Source organism: Castanea sativa, chromosome 2 (assembly GCF_040712315.1).
Source record: "Castanea sativa cultivar Marrone di Chiusa Pesio chromosome 2, ASM4071231v1".
NCBI lineage: Eukaryota > Viridiplantae > Streptophyta > Magnoliopsida > Fagales > Fagaceae > Castanea > Castanea sativa.
Window position 1 is genome coordinate 48,379,532 of NC_134014.1, and position 19,388 is coordinate 48,398,919.

Genomic DNA, 19,388 nt, shown 5'->3' on the forward strand with positions numbered 1-19,388 from the left:
AATGCGGGAAAAAGTATTTTATATCAAATGATACCATGTCATTCATATTAAAATCCAATAAACGAGAAACATGTGTATAAAAATAACTTACTCGCTAATAATACCATTGAAAATTAAGAGGCGTTACATTTGTAACATTTTCACAATAAATTATAGGTGGTTAATTATTAATGGTTCTAATTTGAACCTATTACTGAAATTACTTTTCTATCTCACCAATAACAACCTATAACAACATACCACATATAATTTATTGTGAAAATATTGACGACAAATTTTTCTCTGAAAATTTGAAACTATCTCTTAAAAAAAAAAAAATTCACTATTTAATCATCTTTCCTTCAATTTTTACTTATATTTTTGAAAGTGACAGAGCTGTTCTTTTCGGATCCATATCCCGTGCAATACCTAGGGTATTGCAAGGTGTGCAATAGCTTTAACGTCAGCCACAGATTAAATCCAATGCTCAAAATATTGACACGTTATCTGTCCAAGCTGGCGATCCGCGTGCCCATCTCTTTCTCTTCTCTTTTCAGTTTTCACTTAGCATCAGTTAACCCGAATGATTTCAGAAAAACTCTCTCTCCTCTCTTATTTTTCTCTCACTCTCTCACTTCCGCCAGGGGTTTTTCTCTCTCTACCTCCCTCTCCCTGATGCTGCTCTCAACCCCAACTGTGCCTCCAGCACAGCCATTGCTCCGCCTCGCTAGTTTTGACAAGAGCGGGCTTGGTCTGTCGGATTACCCTGAAACCCACAAATCTCTTTCATCAGATCTTTCTCTAGGACTCCATGGCTCAATCTCCATGGCTACAGCTAGCAACCACTGCGTTCCGCTCCACCAATTCCGGTGGTGGTTCCGGTAAATTTCCTATGTCTCTCAGTCTCTCTAATCGGTACTTCAGGAATTTTTTTGTTTTGTTTTGTTTTTGTTTTAAATGGTTGGGGGATCTTGCTGTTTGGATTTTTATTATCTGGAGAGTATTTGTTTTGATCTTATCTTAATTTTTTTTTAGTTGGGTTTGTTTGATTTTGCCGAAAAAATCCACCTTTGATACTATCAGTTATGATCCATAAGAGCATCCACATCAGTGGGTGGATAATCATGTATAATGCAAAATTTTTTCAATTTTACACATTTTGAGCTACATCAGTAGAGCTAAAACTGGCTAAAATAGTGTAAACTCATCCCCGAGCTACAGTTCTGTGTAAATATACACGGTTACTGTAGCTCGTTTATACAATATTTTATGATTTTCCTTCGCTCCTTTTTTTCTCTCTCTGATCCGTTTGCAACAGACTCATCCTCTCATCTTTTTCTCAACACAGAATATACAGATATAAATTTTGCTAAAAAAAAAAAAAACACAGACATACACAAACAAACATGGATCGGTGCTTGACTGGTCGGAGCTCATGGGTCTTGCCGTGAATCGGAGCTGGCGGACGCTGGATCGGAGCTGGCGGATTGGCGATCGGAGCTGGCGGATCGGCGACCGGAGCTCGCGGATCGCGATCGGAGCTCGAGGATCGGCGATCGGAGCTCGCGGATCCGATCGGGCTCGCGGATCCGATCGGAGCTCGCGGATCGCGATCGGAGCTCGCGGATCGCGATCGGAGCTCGCGGATCGGCGATCGGAGCTCGCGGATGGTGATCTGAGCTCGCCAATCGGACTCTCGGACGCTGATCTGAGGTGGTGATCTAAGAGGTAGTTAATGGAGAGGGAGAGGGAGAGGGAGAGTCTGAGAGATGGGTTTGGAGAGAGAGAGCAAAAGTGAGAAATGAGCTGGGAGAGAGAGAGAGCGGTAATTTAAGAGTTAGTTGGTGTAAAATAATAAAATATTAAAGAAAATTAATTATTTAATTAAAAAGGATAGTAGGATAGATGAACTGATGTGGAGGTTTTGTAAAATTAAATGTGTAAAATAGAAAAAGTGGGTTTTTAGTGTAAAAGTGGATGTGTAAAATAGAGGAGCTGGTGTGGATGCTCTAATTTGCTGAAAAATAGCCATTCATTTTTACTGATCTAGTGTTTTGGTTTCATACCAAGGAGAGACCCACTCTTGGGTAAGACGTGTTCTCTGCTTTTATGTGCTGTATTCTCTTTTTTTTTTTTCTTTGTATATTTGGAATATGCTTTGATTATGCATCTGAAACACAGATCAATCTAACAAATGAAATACTGTAAGTTTCACCTTTATTCTAAAGCCAACCCCAAACGAGATTAGATTTAGACATTTTGATTATCAGTTTTTTTCTCCCTCCTTTTTTGATTTCATTGTCAAAGATTTGCCCTTCTTTAATTAATTTTCTTTTTCGGTCCTTGCTAAAAAAAAAAAATATATATATATATATATATATATTTTGTAATGTTTTGATTTCTTGTTTTTGTCCATTGGTGCTCCCTATGTCCATTGGCAAACAACTTGCTGCTATGTTTGTCAATTTTAAAATAAATGCTTTGCTGATACGGTAATTGGAATTTTGGTCTTGAAGAAGTTCATTTTTTGGTGTGAAGGTTATTGACTGTTGTATATGTGATGACCCCAATTCTATTATTTGTTTTTCCTTTGTTGAGTTTACTGATGAAGGTAGTTTGAAGTTATGGTGCATAGTTCAATAGTTGGTGGTAATGAATTCTGATGTTTACTTGATTAATTGCTATGTTGTTTCTATAGAAGGTGCAATGGCTACTTTTAGAAATTTCATTGGAGTTTGATAATACCTATATCAACAATCAAGTATATTTGCAATGAATATTTAATTTGGTTACGTAATTTTTATATTTATTGTCTAATTGCTCTGTATCTTCTTTTGTAAAGTTCTTGAATTTATTTTTGCCTTTGGATTGAAATTATTTGGATACAAGTTGGAGTAAGATCTTTGGTGCACCAATCTTTTTTTCACTGGAACTTGTCTCTCCATACTTTGGAATAAGGGTGCATTTTATGCCATTGGCAAATCTTGTTTCTTTTGGATATGATGTTATATTGAGACATAGTTGCCACTAGTGTTTGTAGACTTAGCTTTCTTTTCATTGGAAATGCCTTATATTTAGAAGCTGTAGATTTTTTTACATGAGCTCATTTGTTCTGCCTTTATTGGTTGGGCTCATTTTGTCATTGTTATGGGCTAGAGAGTTAATTCTTTGATCTTCCTTTTCAGGACGATGCAAAGAAACTTGACAATGTTGCCTAGAGGTGCTGTCAAAGGAGTCTTGATTCGACTCATTTAGTCTTGGAATGTAGAACAAATGTGGTTGGAGTCCAATGCAGAATAGGTGCTGCTGCTGAAGGAGTCCAATCTGCTGGCTGGGTTATCAAATTGAAGAAAGAGATTTGGGTGGATTAGTTTTAGTTTATTAATAGGCTTATCAAATTAACTCTACTATCATTTAGGGCTTGTTAGTAGATTATTCTTCAAATGTAATTCTTTATTTTTTTTAGTTCAGCATATCAGATTATGTGTAATTGGAGACATTGTATTTAGTTACTATTTAATCAATGAAAAATAAAAGAATCAAGGAGTACTACAATCCAAAATTCTTCTCTTTCTCAAATTCTTAGAGGCTAATCACCTAAAACTCAACCAACTTCTCCTTATTTAGTGCATTTGGTGTGGTACATTATCTTACATAAAAAGGTCTCCACAAACGGAATCCACAAATTTATGTGAGGCGTAAATACATTAGATGTTTCTCAATATTTGCAAGAACTTGATTTGAATAGACCAATACCAATCTCTTAAACAAAGATGTGCGAAAGTAAAGAGAAAAATAGGTTCAACAACATTTTTGCGCATCCTTTTTATTATAGTTATTTATAAAATGAATTTGTACAACTAAAGAGAGTTCAACTTCAAGAAAACAAAAATTTTCCCATGCTCTCCCCCCCCCCCCCCCCCCCCCCACCCTAAGGTTCAGATTGACCTCATCATTGTCTTATATAATTAAATCTTAGTGTTCTAATTTGGGCTTCAACTCCAGCAACTTAACTTTTTCTATCACCATTGCTTCAGCTGCCTTGAGCCCTCAACCTTCATTCATGGTGTAGCTACAAATATTTCTAATTTGGACTTCAATGCTAATTATCTCTGCAAGTAAAAATTCATGATTATTAGTAATTAAAAACAATGGCACATGGTTGGTGGAATTAAAAAGAGATGCTTATAATTAAAGAATACTCCTGCAATTAACAAACAAATGTACAAAATATCAACTATTATAATTATAGAAGAATGAATGTTTTTCATTAAAAATAAAAGCTGAAAATTTGTGTACCAATATTGTGCTTACCAATAAAAATTTGCAATGTGTGTGTGTTTATGAGCTGTGGTTCCCAACTGATTGTATTGTCCCATACACTAGTAACAGATAGTAACTAACAAGAAACATTCTTTTGAACTACAAAATGAACAAAGACCAAAAGAAAATATAAACTGAAAGAATGTTATACTACCCAAAGATGCAGAAACATTTTCTTTAATTAGTAATTACACGCACATGCTGGGATTCAAATTCCAAACTAAGCAAAAGAGGGGGAGAGAGAACTAAAGTATCATTTTATATGTGAATTAATAACAAGCATGTTGAAGGTTCTACAGAAACAATGCTGACTTTTATTCATATATTAATATATATTTGAGATCATTGCATTGTAAGTTCCAGTGTCTGGCACACAACCTTTCTCCTTCATGTGCTCAAAAATCTCCACGGCATCATCAATCCGACCAGCCCTCCCTAAACCCTCAATAAGGTAACTGAAAGTCAAACAATCAGGACTAAACCCATCCACTAACATTGCTTTCAATACACTCTCAGTTTCACTAACTCTTCCCAATTTTGACCACCCATCCCCCTTAAAAGTGGCTTCCGTTAATTGTTAGATTGATAAAAAAAATAAGAAAATTGTAGAGAGTGATCCAACCTGCCTAATGTTCCAACCTTCTATTTCCTTCTAATCAACTACATCTTAATCCGAATTAGCAAGGTTTAAAATCTTTGTAAAGAATCCAAATAGCAAACCAAATATACAACTATATAAAATCAATATTTCAAGGATTCCAGCCTTTAAGTACTTACAAGTGAGCAACTTCTATTGTCTTTTTCTTCCCAAACACATGGCTCGCCAGAACATCCTCCATTCCTACATCACAGCAATTAAGCAATTAAGATTAAAGAAAGTAACCTTCAAGTTTAAAGCGATTAAGCTTCATTTTACGAAAAGTTCTCAAATTTACAACAAAAGCCCAGATTTTTCAATGTTTAGTTTTCTGGAAGCAAAAATTGAATTTTTAGCATAAAACCCAAATGGCCAACCACTACTGATACTCTGTTTTGTTAGGTAGGACAAAGAAAATGAAAATAGAGTAATTTTTATTATATGGGACACTTCAAAAATTAACGATTCCACTTAATTAGACTCCAAAAACTTCATTGCCTATTTGAAATTCTTCTTCACTACCATTAAATTATCTTATACATAATGATTCTCAAAAAAAAAAAAAAAAAATCTTATACATAACAAACACGCACACAAATATATAGGAAGTGAAAGAGGGAAAAGGGGTACCAGAAAGAGGGAGACCTTCATTCCATGAGATTTGGGACTTGGGACAGCTTCACACACGAGAAAGAGGGAGGAAGTTTTTTTTGTTGAAGAGCGATATGGGTCTTCTTCGTCGGCGTCGGAATCGAACGAGCTTGAAGCTTCGCTGGAGCTTTGGAAGCAACAGTGATGGCAAAGAGAGAGGCTTGGCCTTGTGTGGACTGGTACCGGGCTGCTCTGACAACGGATTGAAGGAGAGGCAGCTGTGCAGGGGAGAGAGAGAGAGAGAGAGAGAGAGAAATCTGAGTTTATGTTTTATGAAACAGTGGGCGGGTGTGAAATTTTTTAAGGGTAAAATAGTCCTTTTGTCATTTGGTGAGGTGTCAAATTTTTAAGCCATTAGATTAAATCTATGGCTGAGAATAGAGCTATTGCATACCGTGCAATACCCTAGGTATTGCATGGGATATGGATCCGTTCTTTTCCCTCCTTCTCCCTTCGCTTTACTGATTCATCTCTCCTTCTCTCTGCCACATTTCTGTTCCTCAAACTTCACCACCTCTCCTCACTTTGTTTTGAGTATTTGGGAAAAGAATCAGAGACGTTGAAGGTAAAAAAAAAGACTTTTAGATCGTTTCTCATTGTTTCTTCAATGTCCATTATTGGGGTTTTCATTAAACTTAAAAACCATGTTTTTATTGAATTTACTTTCAAATCTGAGGGCGTTCATGTTGATGTTGATAAGGGAACTATAGAGCTGGTGAAATTTTCTGATTGCATCTGGGTTTTTACTAAAACCCCAAAAGCCCTGATTTAATATTGGGGCTTTTCTATTTTGATTGAGGGCTTGTTTGGGGGTTACCTATCTTGTAATTGGTACTTTGGGGAGTTCAATGCATGAGAGATTGTAGTGATTTGTGGGTTCATTTGGTTAGGATTGTGGAATTCCTGTAAGTTCCGAAACCTAAGGTTTGAGTAATTGAGATTTTTATTTTTATTTTTTTGGACTGAAAAAGCTTAGTTTAATTCTTGTGTTTGGGTAATTTTTGTATTTTGAATCTTTATTAAAACACCCATATGCTTCCTTTGCACAATTAGTTTAATGATTGTGTCTGTGTTTAGTGTCATATGTTTTGTTCAAAACCAGTCCCAGAAACTTACGAGTCTTGCGATAAGTTGACAGCTAGTGTAAAATTTAGCCCTTTTATTATGAACTGATCTAGTATAGATATAAGTTGGGTCATCCACTATGTAAATGGCTGAGTCTAATTGTTGTTGTTGTTGGGTTGTTGATACATAATCTACTTTGTGCATATAAGATGTTGGTATGTGAATGCCAATTTCGATTGGTTCATTTGTTTTCATTTTGCTACTTGTAATTTATGACCCTGGGGCCTGGAATCATTCAATTTTTTTTTTTTTGTTGCTGTTATGTTTGTTTAGAAGTTTTGCTGTTGTAGAATAGAAACTAGATTACTGGTTCATGAAAAAGTAGTTGACAAAGTGTGTTTCAGAAGTTTTTAACCCACGTAAGATGTCTTTCATCAAATAGTTAGTTAGTTTGTGTGTGACTTTGTTCATTTATTGAAATGACTTTGGAGATGTGAAATTTTGAAGGAAATAAAAAGTAAAAGAAAATATTTCTGATAAGGGAATTAATGTCTAACTATAATAATCATGTGTTAATCTCCTTGTTGGTTTGGAATGTGTTAATGGTTATCTTCAGTTCTACTGGTATAAGTATTGGTGCTACTTTTTTTAGCATAAATGAATATAGTAATGATAAGAATGACATTGGGCTACTATCATCTCTAGTAGTTATATGTAGAACTTACTGAATTTTTAGTAAAGAAAAGAAAAGAGAACATCTGACATGGATAATTTGATTGGCATAACCCCCCCCCCCCTCCCCCATCTCCTCATCAAAAAGACTGTTTTAAGGAACAACCATGCTAGAACTAGTCAGCACTAGATACACTGTTTTAGATAAATATTCTGTTTTGAAATTTAAAACTGCAAATTAAGAAATGGAGTTAAGTTAGTAGTTCTCATGGGATGAAAATAACATTACAAAACTGTGATTTCTTACACGATTTTGAACGAAACATGAAATTCAATATATACACCCTGCAAGGCCTTTCCTTTTCAAGTGGAGCCAGCACTCAGCAGTATACCAAATTAATCCCAGTAGTCTATTTCAATTTTATTTTACAAACTTATTACATATATAGATAATTTTAGATTCTTAAGTTTGAATATTTTGGTTTTTATTCAAATAGCTTCTCTGTTACAAAGGTCAGGTCCATTTTTTAGGGTTTATGTTTGATCTCTCAATAGATTGTAGGTTCCTTCAGAGATTTTGAAAAGACTAATAGCAACAAAGTAAAAGTTAGGCTTATGGCGACGGAATTGTCAGAGGGAGAAGAAGAAGGGAAAGTTACTGGTGGGAATCAGGTGCTGATAGTGGAAGATGACCTTAGAGAAATGGGAAAAAGGCTACCTGGAGTTTATGCTCTTGTAAGCCCGGCAATGGCGTCTCTACCCTCTATGATGAGAACCTCGAGACCTATTGGCAGTAATTAATTACAAACTTTCTGTAACCGAACCTCTCTCTCTGTCTTTGAAACCCTAATTACATTTTTTCTGTTTGGTCTCAGATCAGATGGTGCACAACCTCATTTGGTTAATATTCAATTTCAGAAAAAAGTTAAGCTTCAAGTATGTCATATGCAGATTCTTTTTTTTTTTTTAATAATCCTTTTTTAAATCTTAAATCTTTTTGTTTAGTTCCTTTGTTTGTGTATGCGGGTCAATAGCAATTAACGGGGTTGTTTGTTTATGAAGTTAGTTGTTCTTTATGTGGATTTCAAGCTTGATGAGAGCTACACACCCAGTAAAATCTCCATTCGTGCTGGCGATGGCTTCCACAATCTGAAGGTAATTTCTTTGATTTGGGTTTTTAAGAATACCCTTCAAGCATTAATTTTACTAGTATTTAAATCGGAACATGTTTAACACAAGCAGTAATCTACATTTTTTTTTTCTTTTGTTTTGTGTTTAATTTGCTCACCAAGAGTCAATTTGGTTAATCTGGTTCTTCTCCCTGCAAATATGTTTAGGAGATAAAAACTGTGGAACTCCTCAAGCCAAGTGGTTGGGTATATCTGTCCTTGTCTGGAAATGATCCTAGGTAAGCGGTTGAGGCTACTTTTACATGTACTATTTTTGCTATTTTTCTTTCAACTACTCGCAAATTGATCTTCAATTTCTTTTCTTGTTTTGAGAGTTTTGAATTACCAGTGAATAATGGATCTTATTTTGAGTGCTTTTTTTCTTATATCATTGCAACTATGCACAAAATTATTAGTAGAAGAACTTACATATAGGAAAGTATGAGAGATTCATTTCAAAACATCTTGTGGACGTTTTCAAGGCCCATTCGCTATCTTTTTACAATATGTTGACAGATAAAGAATCTGTGAAAGAACTTACATATAGGAAAGTATGAGAGATTCATTTCAAAACATCTTGTGGATGTTTTCAAGGCCCATTAGCTATCTTTTTACAATCATTTTACAATCTGTTGACAGATAAAGAATTTGTGAAATATCACTTATTGTTCACGTAACTTATCGAGAACAGCTATCGTCTATGATTAATATGGTCTCTAAAAGAAGATTACCTCTCTACTATCCAAGCACCTGTAATTTGTAAATGTTCTGGATCAGACGTGCATGGTACAGTGCCAAAGCAAAACAGAATTTGTGAGACAATTCCTCTTTTATATTTTGGAATGACATTGGTATATTATGCTATGCATTTGTGCTTAATTTGTCGTTTCATTGCTGAGTGAAAGTTGATTACAATGTGACTTAACCATGTGATTCCTTATATTTCTCGTGTCCTTGAGATCAAGGAAATTGATTGAGATGTGTTGATCCTTGTGTGGTTAGTTTTTGTCTGCATTAATTTTTGTATTGAATTGTGAACTTCTTTACACCATTTTTTTTGGCAGGGAAACTTTTGTCAACACTTTTATGTTGCAAATTGCTGTGTTGTCAAACCACCTGAATGGCAGGGATACTCATGTACGGCAGATCAAAGTTTACGGCCCTCGACCGTGCGTGTCCTTATATTTTTTTTCTTCATCAATCACTACTTGCAAATAAATTAACTAATCATTATGTATTACTTATCGTTAATAAATTACCATTTGTCATTGCAGGAACCCTATACCGCATCAACCATTTCACTTTACTTCAAGGGAGTTCATTACCTACTCTTTTGTGAGATGAGAGAAGCATGCAGTTGATAGCCAGATCATATTAATAACCATGAGGATATATCTCTAGTCATGTATAGTTACATTTGATTTTCTCAATACCAAGGTTGGGTGGGTTTTCAATTGATTGTTTTTAGCATGAATTGGGGGCCATATTTCCTCACATCTCGTCTTATTTCTTAACTCATAACATTCTTCACATCTTGGGAAAATTCAGTGGAATTTTCATGTTGTTACTTCGCATTCAAGTTTTACACCAAAGTGCAAAACCCTTTGGTCAATAGTGATTCTTCTACTATGTTTGTACTTCCACCTCAAGGTATTTGACAAAGTTGGTGATCATTCCATTGGTAGTCTGTTTCATGGATTGAATTCAGAAGTCAGAGGAGTTATAGGCTAAAGATCATTACTATCCCTTCTCTTTCTACTCTCTCAAATTTTCAATGCATACAAGCATTAAAAACTAAAAAATTAAAAATTAAAAGATGACTAACACGAGAGAGGTTAAGGTCAGTTGTAATCGTTGGATTCATTTTCTTAGGTTCGGACCCATAGCTAATGATAAAACTAAAATATATATATTTTTCTTTTCTACACACTATATCCTAGCTTTTCTAATTATGATATATATATTACATAATAAACTCTGGCGGTTTCACTTTACCTCGTATTTGAATATAAACGAAAATTTTAACAAAAGAAAAAATATTATATTTCAAAAGTGATATTTGAATATTACATAGACTAAAATTTTAACAAAAGGAGAGAAAAAAAAAAGAGTCTATTTCAAAAGTGATATTAAAAAAAAAATACTCGTGAACTCAAATTCTTTATTTAATGTTATATTCTTCTTCATAAAAATCTGTACAATACGCAGTAAATTTTGGGATAATTACTTATTAACACAAATTTATATAAGTTCTATTTGTTCTCTATAATTGACCTTAACAAAGTTGGGAGAACCAACTTTTTTTTTTTGAGAAAGTTGGGAGAACCAATTGGATCTAATAAAAGTAAAAACACAATAATAGGGGGTTTAGCAAAATAATACTTTTTTGAAAACGTTTAAAAAAAATTGAAAACTTTTTGACTGTTTGTCTCTTATGCAAATTTAAATGGGAAAATGCATTAAAAAACAAGGAGAATTCAAAACAATTAAAGAAATCGACATCTATCACCGCGTACTTTTGGTGAGATAGTCACTCCATAAGTATAAGTGTTTGTAGGGTGTGGGGGGTAAGAGCCGAAATTCAAGTCTGAAGGAAAGAGTTTTACACACATATATACTCAGATTAGGCTAGAGTAGAATTTTTATCTTGTATATATATATAAAAAAATCGACTTCCCCATTGTCCATTTCAAATATATATATATAAGGTATGAACAATTAAGACTGATTCAAAATTTTAAATAAATATATATTGTAATGACTCATAAAGAAAAACTCATGCCCACTTAGAATAGTGATGCCTAGATCTTCAAACCAAGCTCAAACAATGAATTTTTAAGAGAGTGGGCTTCTAAGTCAGGTGCAATGCTGAGATAATCACAAGTCTAAGACTAATGGAACCGAAGTAACAAATAGGAGTGAATAGAACAACAATTCAGTGTAAACTCTTCCTCAGGCGAGTCTGAGGATAGATCTCATATTGATAAGTAATTCAGTGTAAACTCTTCTATTCTCACACTTGTTTTTTTTTTTTGGAAACCGTTCATCCCCATTTTTTGGGGGAGTTCCTTTCCTTATAAAGCCCATTTCCTTGCATTCCAACCCTCCATCTGTACATTTCAGGGGAAATCTTTGGATGTTTGTCCCATCAAGATCCTTTTGAAGATGATAGAAAGAGTTGTGAGCTGTGAAGTCACTATTCAGAAGTCATTTTCCCATTAATGCAGCTAGTTAGGTTGGAGTAGAGTATTGAATGCGAAGATGGGAGGTGACTTCTTCAGGAAACTTCCTTCCTTTACCCTTGCACATCTTGTACCTTTCATTTGCCATCCATTCCCTTATCCTTGGGTTTTTCGGGGGTGCCAGTTGCCCTTTGACTCTTTAATTCTCCTCGAGTGGGCATAGTCCTTGGAGTCTGCCTGCCTTTCTTTGCTTGGGTTAGGCAAATTTATCCTTGGATTGGGTTACTCAGTCCTCAGCCCTCCCACAAATATATACATAAGTAAAATAAATAAATGTGGTTGAAATTTGGCATGTTACATTTGCTTGTTTGGAATATTGCATTTTCAATTCACATGATTCTAAGTAAATTAAGGAAACGGTCACATATGAAGCTATTAAAGAAAACTCCAAACATGACAAATGGGAGAGCCTCAACATAGGCATACAATATATGATTTGACATGCACGATATATAATTGACTCACATACCTCAAATGGTTGACCTAATGGATCCTAAGATATCATGAGATCATCATCCATGAGATCTTAAGTTCAAAACCTATAACTTTCATCTTAGGCCACCTTTTATTAATTATTTGTTATGTGTGAGACTAGGAGACTAAATATACCCAATGAAATAATCAAGTTCTCAAGGAGGTCTAAAGCCTAAACACCTTTATTAGTCCAAATAAAAAAAATTTAAAACCCCTTACAAACACAAAATTCTTGCATAGTTTTATCGATATACAACATTCTATCACGGATACAATATCATCTTAACAATGGAAGGAAAATAACTACAACATTTTTTTTTTTTAGAATCAAAATGACTACAACCTTGATATCTTTCCGCAACTTATTTCAGAGAATTAATTTTTTGTAACAAACAAATTAAGTATTATGCCAATTAAGAACAATACATTTGATATTAAATTTTGTAACATTTAAAGTGATGAAACTGGTATTTAATATAGTATTTATGAAGAAAGGAAATAAATTGATATATTTGTGTTTAAGAGTGATAAAAATGATTTTTTAATTTGAGTTATGTTAATATCTTATGTGGCTTTTTATTTTTAAAAAGTTAATGTGGAGCATGTCACATTAGCCGTTTGTAAAATGTTTATTTGTAACATTACTCATATACCTAACACTTATATTATGGATGCTTTGACAATTCAACCATTATTTTTAATACTAACTTTGTGACTTTTAAGAGGCGAAACTGTTTTACATCACGGTTGCTTGATACATGCCTAAACAACAAAATCGGTTGTCCATCATTACTAAAAGATACAGATAAACGGCTATCAAGACTTTTTAACATTGTAAAATTCACAAGTCCTTGACTTTGTTTTATCAAAAAAAAGTCCTTGACTTTGGGTGTTACATTGATAAACTCTAGGGGCCACCGATTAGCATAAATCATGGAAAACCAAAACTCAGAGAATCTCTTTTCCATTTTCTTTTTCTTGCCTTGCCCTTCTCTCAAGTAAAAGCCACTTGTAGTAGCAAATTAGTACCTAGTTTAGGCCCTCATCATGTCTATTCTATAGAGACTTCTAAATGCCAAGCATAATCATCAAAATCAGAAGCTAAAACAGAGATGTTTAAAAAAGAGAAGCGGGAAACATCCATAGAGTAGAGACGTTCAAAAACAAAGAAGAGGGACAACAGCTTTCAAATTGAAGACATTAATGGCAAAATGAAAGGGTTGAAGAGTGAGCACAAATTTGTCAAATTTTGAGGTCACATTAATGTTAAGAGCTATGCTGCAAAGCCTATGTAGGCTTACTGCCTAAGAAACATAAGTCATAATACAATTTTATTTGGTCATGCACTTGAGATTGTATGTTAAGAAGAGAATCGGCCATGTCCTCAGTTTTTTTGCTTTTATCTTTTACGTACAACTTTTTAAAACTTTACATTTTTTTTTTTAAATATAAATAAACTTTAGGGCACTTTTAGCAAAAGCTAAATAATAAACACAATTAATTTATGTTTTATTTGTGCATAATTACGAAATACACTTAGTAGAGATTGTATATATAGTGGCCAGTAGTCTAATTGACAAGCTATGAGTCGTTTTTCAAGCATTTGTGTAGCTTAAAATCTGACCAACTTAAAATTACAGGCCAGCAATATTTTGCATGCTTATGAAATCTACGAATCCCAGTTCATCTGTAAAGCATGCACCACAATTTTTCAGGATCTGACTAATCAGCACAAACAAGAAATGTGGTGAGCCGTAAGCCTCAAGAAGATAGGCTTTTGAATCTAAAAAGGGTTATAGGATTTACATTTCCTGTCGTGAGTACTTTTCTTTCTACTGGGTTTTCTAGGAGCTTAATGTGTCCCTAACTCCCTATTAAACATATGATTTCAGTTAAGAGAGGAGCTCAAAAATAATCAAATAATTAAGATCAGATCCCAATGTAACGAGCTTATAGATGCCTGCGACTTGTTTGCCATCATGAAACCAACGTTCCCAGACAAAATAATAGAGTAATATATTTAGATAAAAATAATAGAGTAATATACTTAGATAGATAGTGATGCTAATTCCTAAACCAGCAAAGAAGTCAAGAATCCAAGTAGTTGTCTAAAGCAAGATTGTGTCACCCAAAGAGGTGCCATACATCACCAATTAACGCAAATAAAAGATAGCAATACACACATTTTTATTTTATTCTACAGCCACGACTTTAAAGAGGTGAATAGCCTCTCCTATTACAAACATAAGGGATTAGCCTGGTATTACACTAAAGTACTCATGAGATACATAAAGTCATAGGTTTGAAAATTTTAGCCAGAATCTTGGTCCCTCTCTATATACCCAATAATATTGATCTCTCTGTACAATCTAGATTCTCAAAATACGAAAATACATACCCTTCAACACTTCTTTTTTCATTTCTCATTTACAGGGACAAGGATGAAACATGGAAGATTTGTCCATACAATGGTTTGTAGGAACTAAAGACAAAATAAAGACCTGATTTTAAAGCAACTAACAAGCCAAATAGTATAAGGAAATCCTTAAGCAAAGGCAAAACAAGAGTAACCACAATTTAGGAAAAAATGACAATTAAATATATATATAACGGGAAAATATCATATCGTAAATACAGTCCAGGCAAGAGCCATACAAATAAGATATACATGCGTAAAAGTAATTAACCTTGAGGTGAAACCAGAGGCAGGACCATGAATTAACTTCCAACTGATTTCAAAACTACGGATACAGAGAGGTTAGAACCAGACGTGAGCAACAAACCAGATTAGATTACTATCTATATTTTAGCCAAGCAAAGCAATTCATGAAACCACATCTCGACAATATGGATATAATCTACTAAACTTATTTTTAACTTAATTTCAGTAGAGCCAAGACATGGAACAACATACAAGTCAAATTCTGGAATAAACGGCAATTAGAGGGGAGGGGGAAAGAGAATGGTTGGTGTGGGGATGGGGGTGATGGTAGAGGGGAGCTACTGGTTGCACAAGATCCTCGGCAGTGAATGGCCATGCACGATTAACTTCAGGGAAGAGCAAAGATATATATTCCCAAAATTTGAGAAGAAATTTATCAAATGTAGATCTTGATCTCCAACCAACATGAGTTTCATTCACAGGCAGGTTTAGTGTCAAAGCTGCTCAAGCAGACAGCAAAGGCTTGGAAGGCAGAGAGTGGGTAGCGATAATCCATAGTGAAGATGTCTTTTCCAATCTTTCCAAACTGTAAAATTACCCTTTCTTGCTCTGCAGCTGAAATATTGTGTGATGGATCAACAGCTGCCACAAGCTGGAAATTCTTAACAGAAGCCACTGTAACACGCCCTCTGAAATTTAAGCACCAGCACTGCAGCTGCTCATGCCATCTAGGAGCCTTGTTTTTAAGAACCAGTGGCTCTTCAGAGCCCTGGGCTGAAACTGGTGGCACTGAGAGGCTTGTGGTGCTGAAATCTGTGATTATATCCTTTCCTTTTGGACCTGGTAAGGGAGAAAATTGCTCATCAAAGGAGTGTATGAATGATGCTGGTGTTGGAGCTTTTCCGTCCTCCTGAATAGATGAGAGAGGTATGGAGTGCATGATGCAATTCATTCTCCTTGGCCCTCTGGTGCGAAGGACATTGAGCTCGTAGGAGATGGTCCCGACACTGTAGTTACACGCTGGTACTCTTGGAGACACCTGCTTAGAATGAAATCTTCTACTGGACCGACTATTTAGTTGAACTGCAGCTTCACTAGGAGGTTGGCTGTCATATATGGTGAACTTTGTACCCAAAAAATTGGACCTAGCAAAATTTTGTCACCTAAATTTTAGGGATAATGAATGAAGAAGAAAAGGCAAGAGGTAGATACAAAGAGCAATGGCTTAGACTTGCCTCAATTTACCAACATATTTATTGCTGGCCCGAGAAAAATCATCGGCAACCAATGATATAACAAAGTCTGTGCTTGTTGCCCTTCTGATCTTTTTGGCTGCTAATAGCAATTTATCAACCCCAACTTCAGCTGTCAAATTAATAATATCATAAGTGAGAAACCTTGTAAGAACTGATATAATTTTATTTCACCAACTGATTCATTCAATTAATTCTTCAATAAGCCAATACTCGTAGACAATAGAATCCTCAAAGGAGATGAAACACCAAAAAAACAACTCAAAAAACATTGTCACTAATTTCCCTCCCATACAAATTATTTCTATCTATATTTTGGATGACGTACAAGCAATGCCATATTCAGCTCCTCTCTTTGAATCGTACAAGGAAACTAGTATATGAAAAATTGATGATAATCATTTTATGTCCAACATTGAAGTTCAACATTCTCAAGCAGTAATGTCAAGGTTCACAAGCTCAAATAAATTGAGGTATAAGTCGAAAAGAGAATTACTCACAGGGCACCAGACCGACGTACAGAAAATACGTAGAAGTGGCTCTGTCCCTCTTGATAAAACACTGTATCGGAGACTCGCGAGGCCCCGGCTATAATTCATAAACCATTTTTAAAAAAAAAAACAGTCAGAACAACAAACTTTCACAATAACAAAAACAAAGAATAGATCATTCTTTCTTTCTTTTTCTTTTTTTTTTACACCTGCTTTAACGAGATAGGAAATGTGATCCTTCCACATTGCTCGGGAGTTTTGACAATCTCACTAGTAATTGCTCTCCAAGACCTGCAAACAGAGCCACAAAACACGACCACGGCGCGACCGGGCCACGAGGTCTCGCTCTCTTCCACCCTCCTGATTATGTCCAAGAGCAATTCAGGTGGCAAATTCTCCCACCGCCCTTGCCTCATCGATTCGGACAAGGAATGTAGTACGGGTTCTTTTTGATCCGCAGGTGCAACAACAACTTGCGACCTAGTCCTTCTATGCCAATGTTTCCCTTCTCCACTTCCTCCTCGTCTTGACATGCTCCCACCCATGCCATCCTTAATCTCGCGAACAATGCTTTTAAGCGACATTCTAATCTTACTATGTATCACATCAATCCTCCCCCACTTCAATACATTCAGCTGCAAAGTGCAAACCCATACAAAAAAAAAAATTATAAGACAGCAACAGAATCATATCTATCAAATGAATTGACACAAAATGCAAATTTTCATACATGTAGTACATGTGGTCGAAAACTACATGCGAGACCAGCCATGGCTTCGCACGGTTAAAAAAAAAAAAAAAAAATTCAGAACCAATTTTAAAACAAAAGACAGGTAGACTTGAGCGAATAATGAAAATGTAGACTCAAAAATCGCAGAATAACTAGGCAACCAACCTGTCCAATTACAAAAAAGAGAACAAACAAAACAGATCGGACCGAATCAGCTCAAAATCCAGAACATGCCTTTCGCGAATATCATTTCATTTCCATGGGTCACCGAGAAAACCCGTAGAATATCCGGATCCACACACACAGGAAAAAAAATCGGGGCTCCGTTAGTGCGAAGCCCTCGACCGCTACAGCACCATGAGCTGAGTTTTCTTCCACCACCACCGCCACCAGCAACCACTACCTGGCCACCACCAAGACTAAGAGAGATTTTTTTTTTTTTTTACTTTGGATCAGAGGACCCCAAAAATCTCTCTTTTTTTCTCAGTTTCTCTGCCTTAAAACCGGATCCAAGGCTCTCTTTTTTGCTTTATTATTATTTTAATCTTTTTGTTTTTTTATAATCTACTACAGTAAACTAATTGGAGGGAATCTAGGGTCTGCTTTGCTCATACTGCTTCAACCCAGTTAAGTTAGTCCACGTAGGCAATCAACCTTTTTTCTGTCTTAGATTGGATTATTCATGTAAAAGTAAAACCCAACTTGACTTTTTGTTAACTTTATAATTTAGTTCAATTTATTTTATATTTAGTAAGTGGACTGATAAATTCTCTTTATCATTTAATAAGAGACTTTTGATTTTATTTTAGATTAGTTTGTAATCTTATGTATTTGTATCGATATACAATAAGATGCATAACATAATTTTTATATATATAAATTTAAATACTATTAATAATTATTTTTATATTTTGTTAACTCTTAAAAAAAATTTGTAAGGATATTATTAGGTATAAAATATAAATTGTTCATATTTTATTCATTTGTTTATTATTGTGAAGAACTCTTTTTTTAAAGATTAATTTATTCTAGACTCTTTAATTTTTATACTTAATAACTTATTTGTATGAAAATTTATGATGTGATTCCACATTTGATTCTAAAATTAAAAAATAAAACTATTTAAGAATAAATAATTTAGGATACATGACACAAAATTAGAACTCTAATTTACAATTTTAATTTGAGTTTTCCTCAGCTTCACCTATTATTATATACTAGCTTGTAACTCCATGCATATGCATGGATATACTTAAAAGATACACATTAAGATGCATAATATAATTCTTACATATATAATTTAAATATTATTGATAATCATTCTTATATTTTTTTTAACACTTTAAAAAGTCTTGTAAGAATGTTATTATTTAGAAAATGTAAATTGTCAATTTTTAAAATATTTTTATGTTTAATAATTTTAGACTCTTTGGTTTTTGTACACAATAACTCACTTGAATTAATATTTATAATATAGTCTCCAAAATTAAAAAATAAAACATTTTTAAAAAATAAATAATTTATGACACATAGCACAAAATTGGACTTTGATTATATAATTTAATTGAATTTTCTCTAAATTTTACTTATTAATACACACACACACATAAATAGATAGATGTAGATGACTTATAAATTTGAATTGTTTTTATTTATACAAAAAATACTCATAAATATAAAATCATTCAAACTCTCTCTTCCTCTAATTTTATATATAATGTTAGATATATGATTATAAATAGTGGACCCCTCTTTTTCTACACCAAATTAACTAATTAGAGACAAAAATTAAAAAATTTCAGTTAGATGGGACATATATATATATATATATATATATATATATATAAATAGATTATTTATAAACTTGAATTGTTTTTAATTCTATAAAAGAATACTCATAATTAAATATAAAATCATTCAAAATTTATGTTTTTTATGGTTTACTTATATTGGACTCCTCGTTTCTTACACTAAATTAACTCATTTGGCACCAAAATTAAAAAAATTAGATTAAATGGGACACATATAGCAAAATTAAAC

General features: G+C 34.1%; 1 protein-coding gene, 2 long non-coding RNA genes and 1 pseudogene across 3 annotated transcripts; 2 read left to right on the forward strand and 2 right to left on the reverse strand.

Moving 5' to 3' along the window:
• Positions 1–545: 545 nt before the first annotated feature.
• On the forward strand, positions 546–3,534 carry LOC142623887 (uncharacterized). Its single transcript, XR_012842239.1, has 2 exons — positions 546–860; positions 3,165–3,534. It is a non-coding gene; the product is annotated as an uncharacterized LOC142623887 (long non-coding RNA).
• Positions 3,535–3,784: 250 nt separating this feature from the next.
• LOC142625980 (uncharacterized) lies at positions 3,785–5,856 on the reverse strand. Its single transcript, XR_012842434.1, has 3 exons — positions 5,570–5,856; positions 5,080–5,143; positions 3,785–4,091 (listed from the first exon to the last, which is right to left on the reverse strand). It is a non-coding gene; the product is annotated as an uncharacterized LOC142625980 (long non-coding RNA).
• Positions 5,857–6,011: 155 nt separating this feature from the next.
• Positions 6,012–10,174, forward strand: LOC142623324 (anaphase-promoting complex subunit 10-like; annotated as a pseudogene).
• Positions 10,175–14,813: 4,639 nt separating this feature from the next.
• LOC142625668 (tubby-like F-box protein 5) lies at positions 14,814–17,833 on the reverse strand. The gene is made up of 5 exons (XM_075799345.1): positions 17,514–17,833; positions 16,828–17,253; positions 16,628–16,715; positions 16,110–16,239; positions 14,814–16,019 (listed from the first exon to the last, which is right to left on the reverse strand). Exons 2-5 carry the CDS (start codon positions 17,200–17,202, stop codon positions 15,347–15,349), a joined length of 1,266 nt encoding a protein of 421 aa, XP_075655460.1. The 5' UTR covers positions 17,203–17,253; positions 17,514–17,833; the 3' UTR covers positions 14,814–15,346.
• Between the last annotated feature and the right edge of the window lie 1,555 nt (positions 17,834–19,388).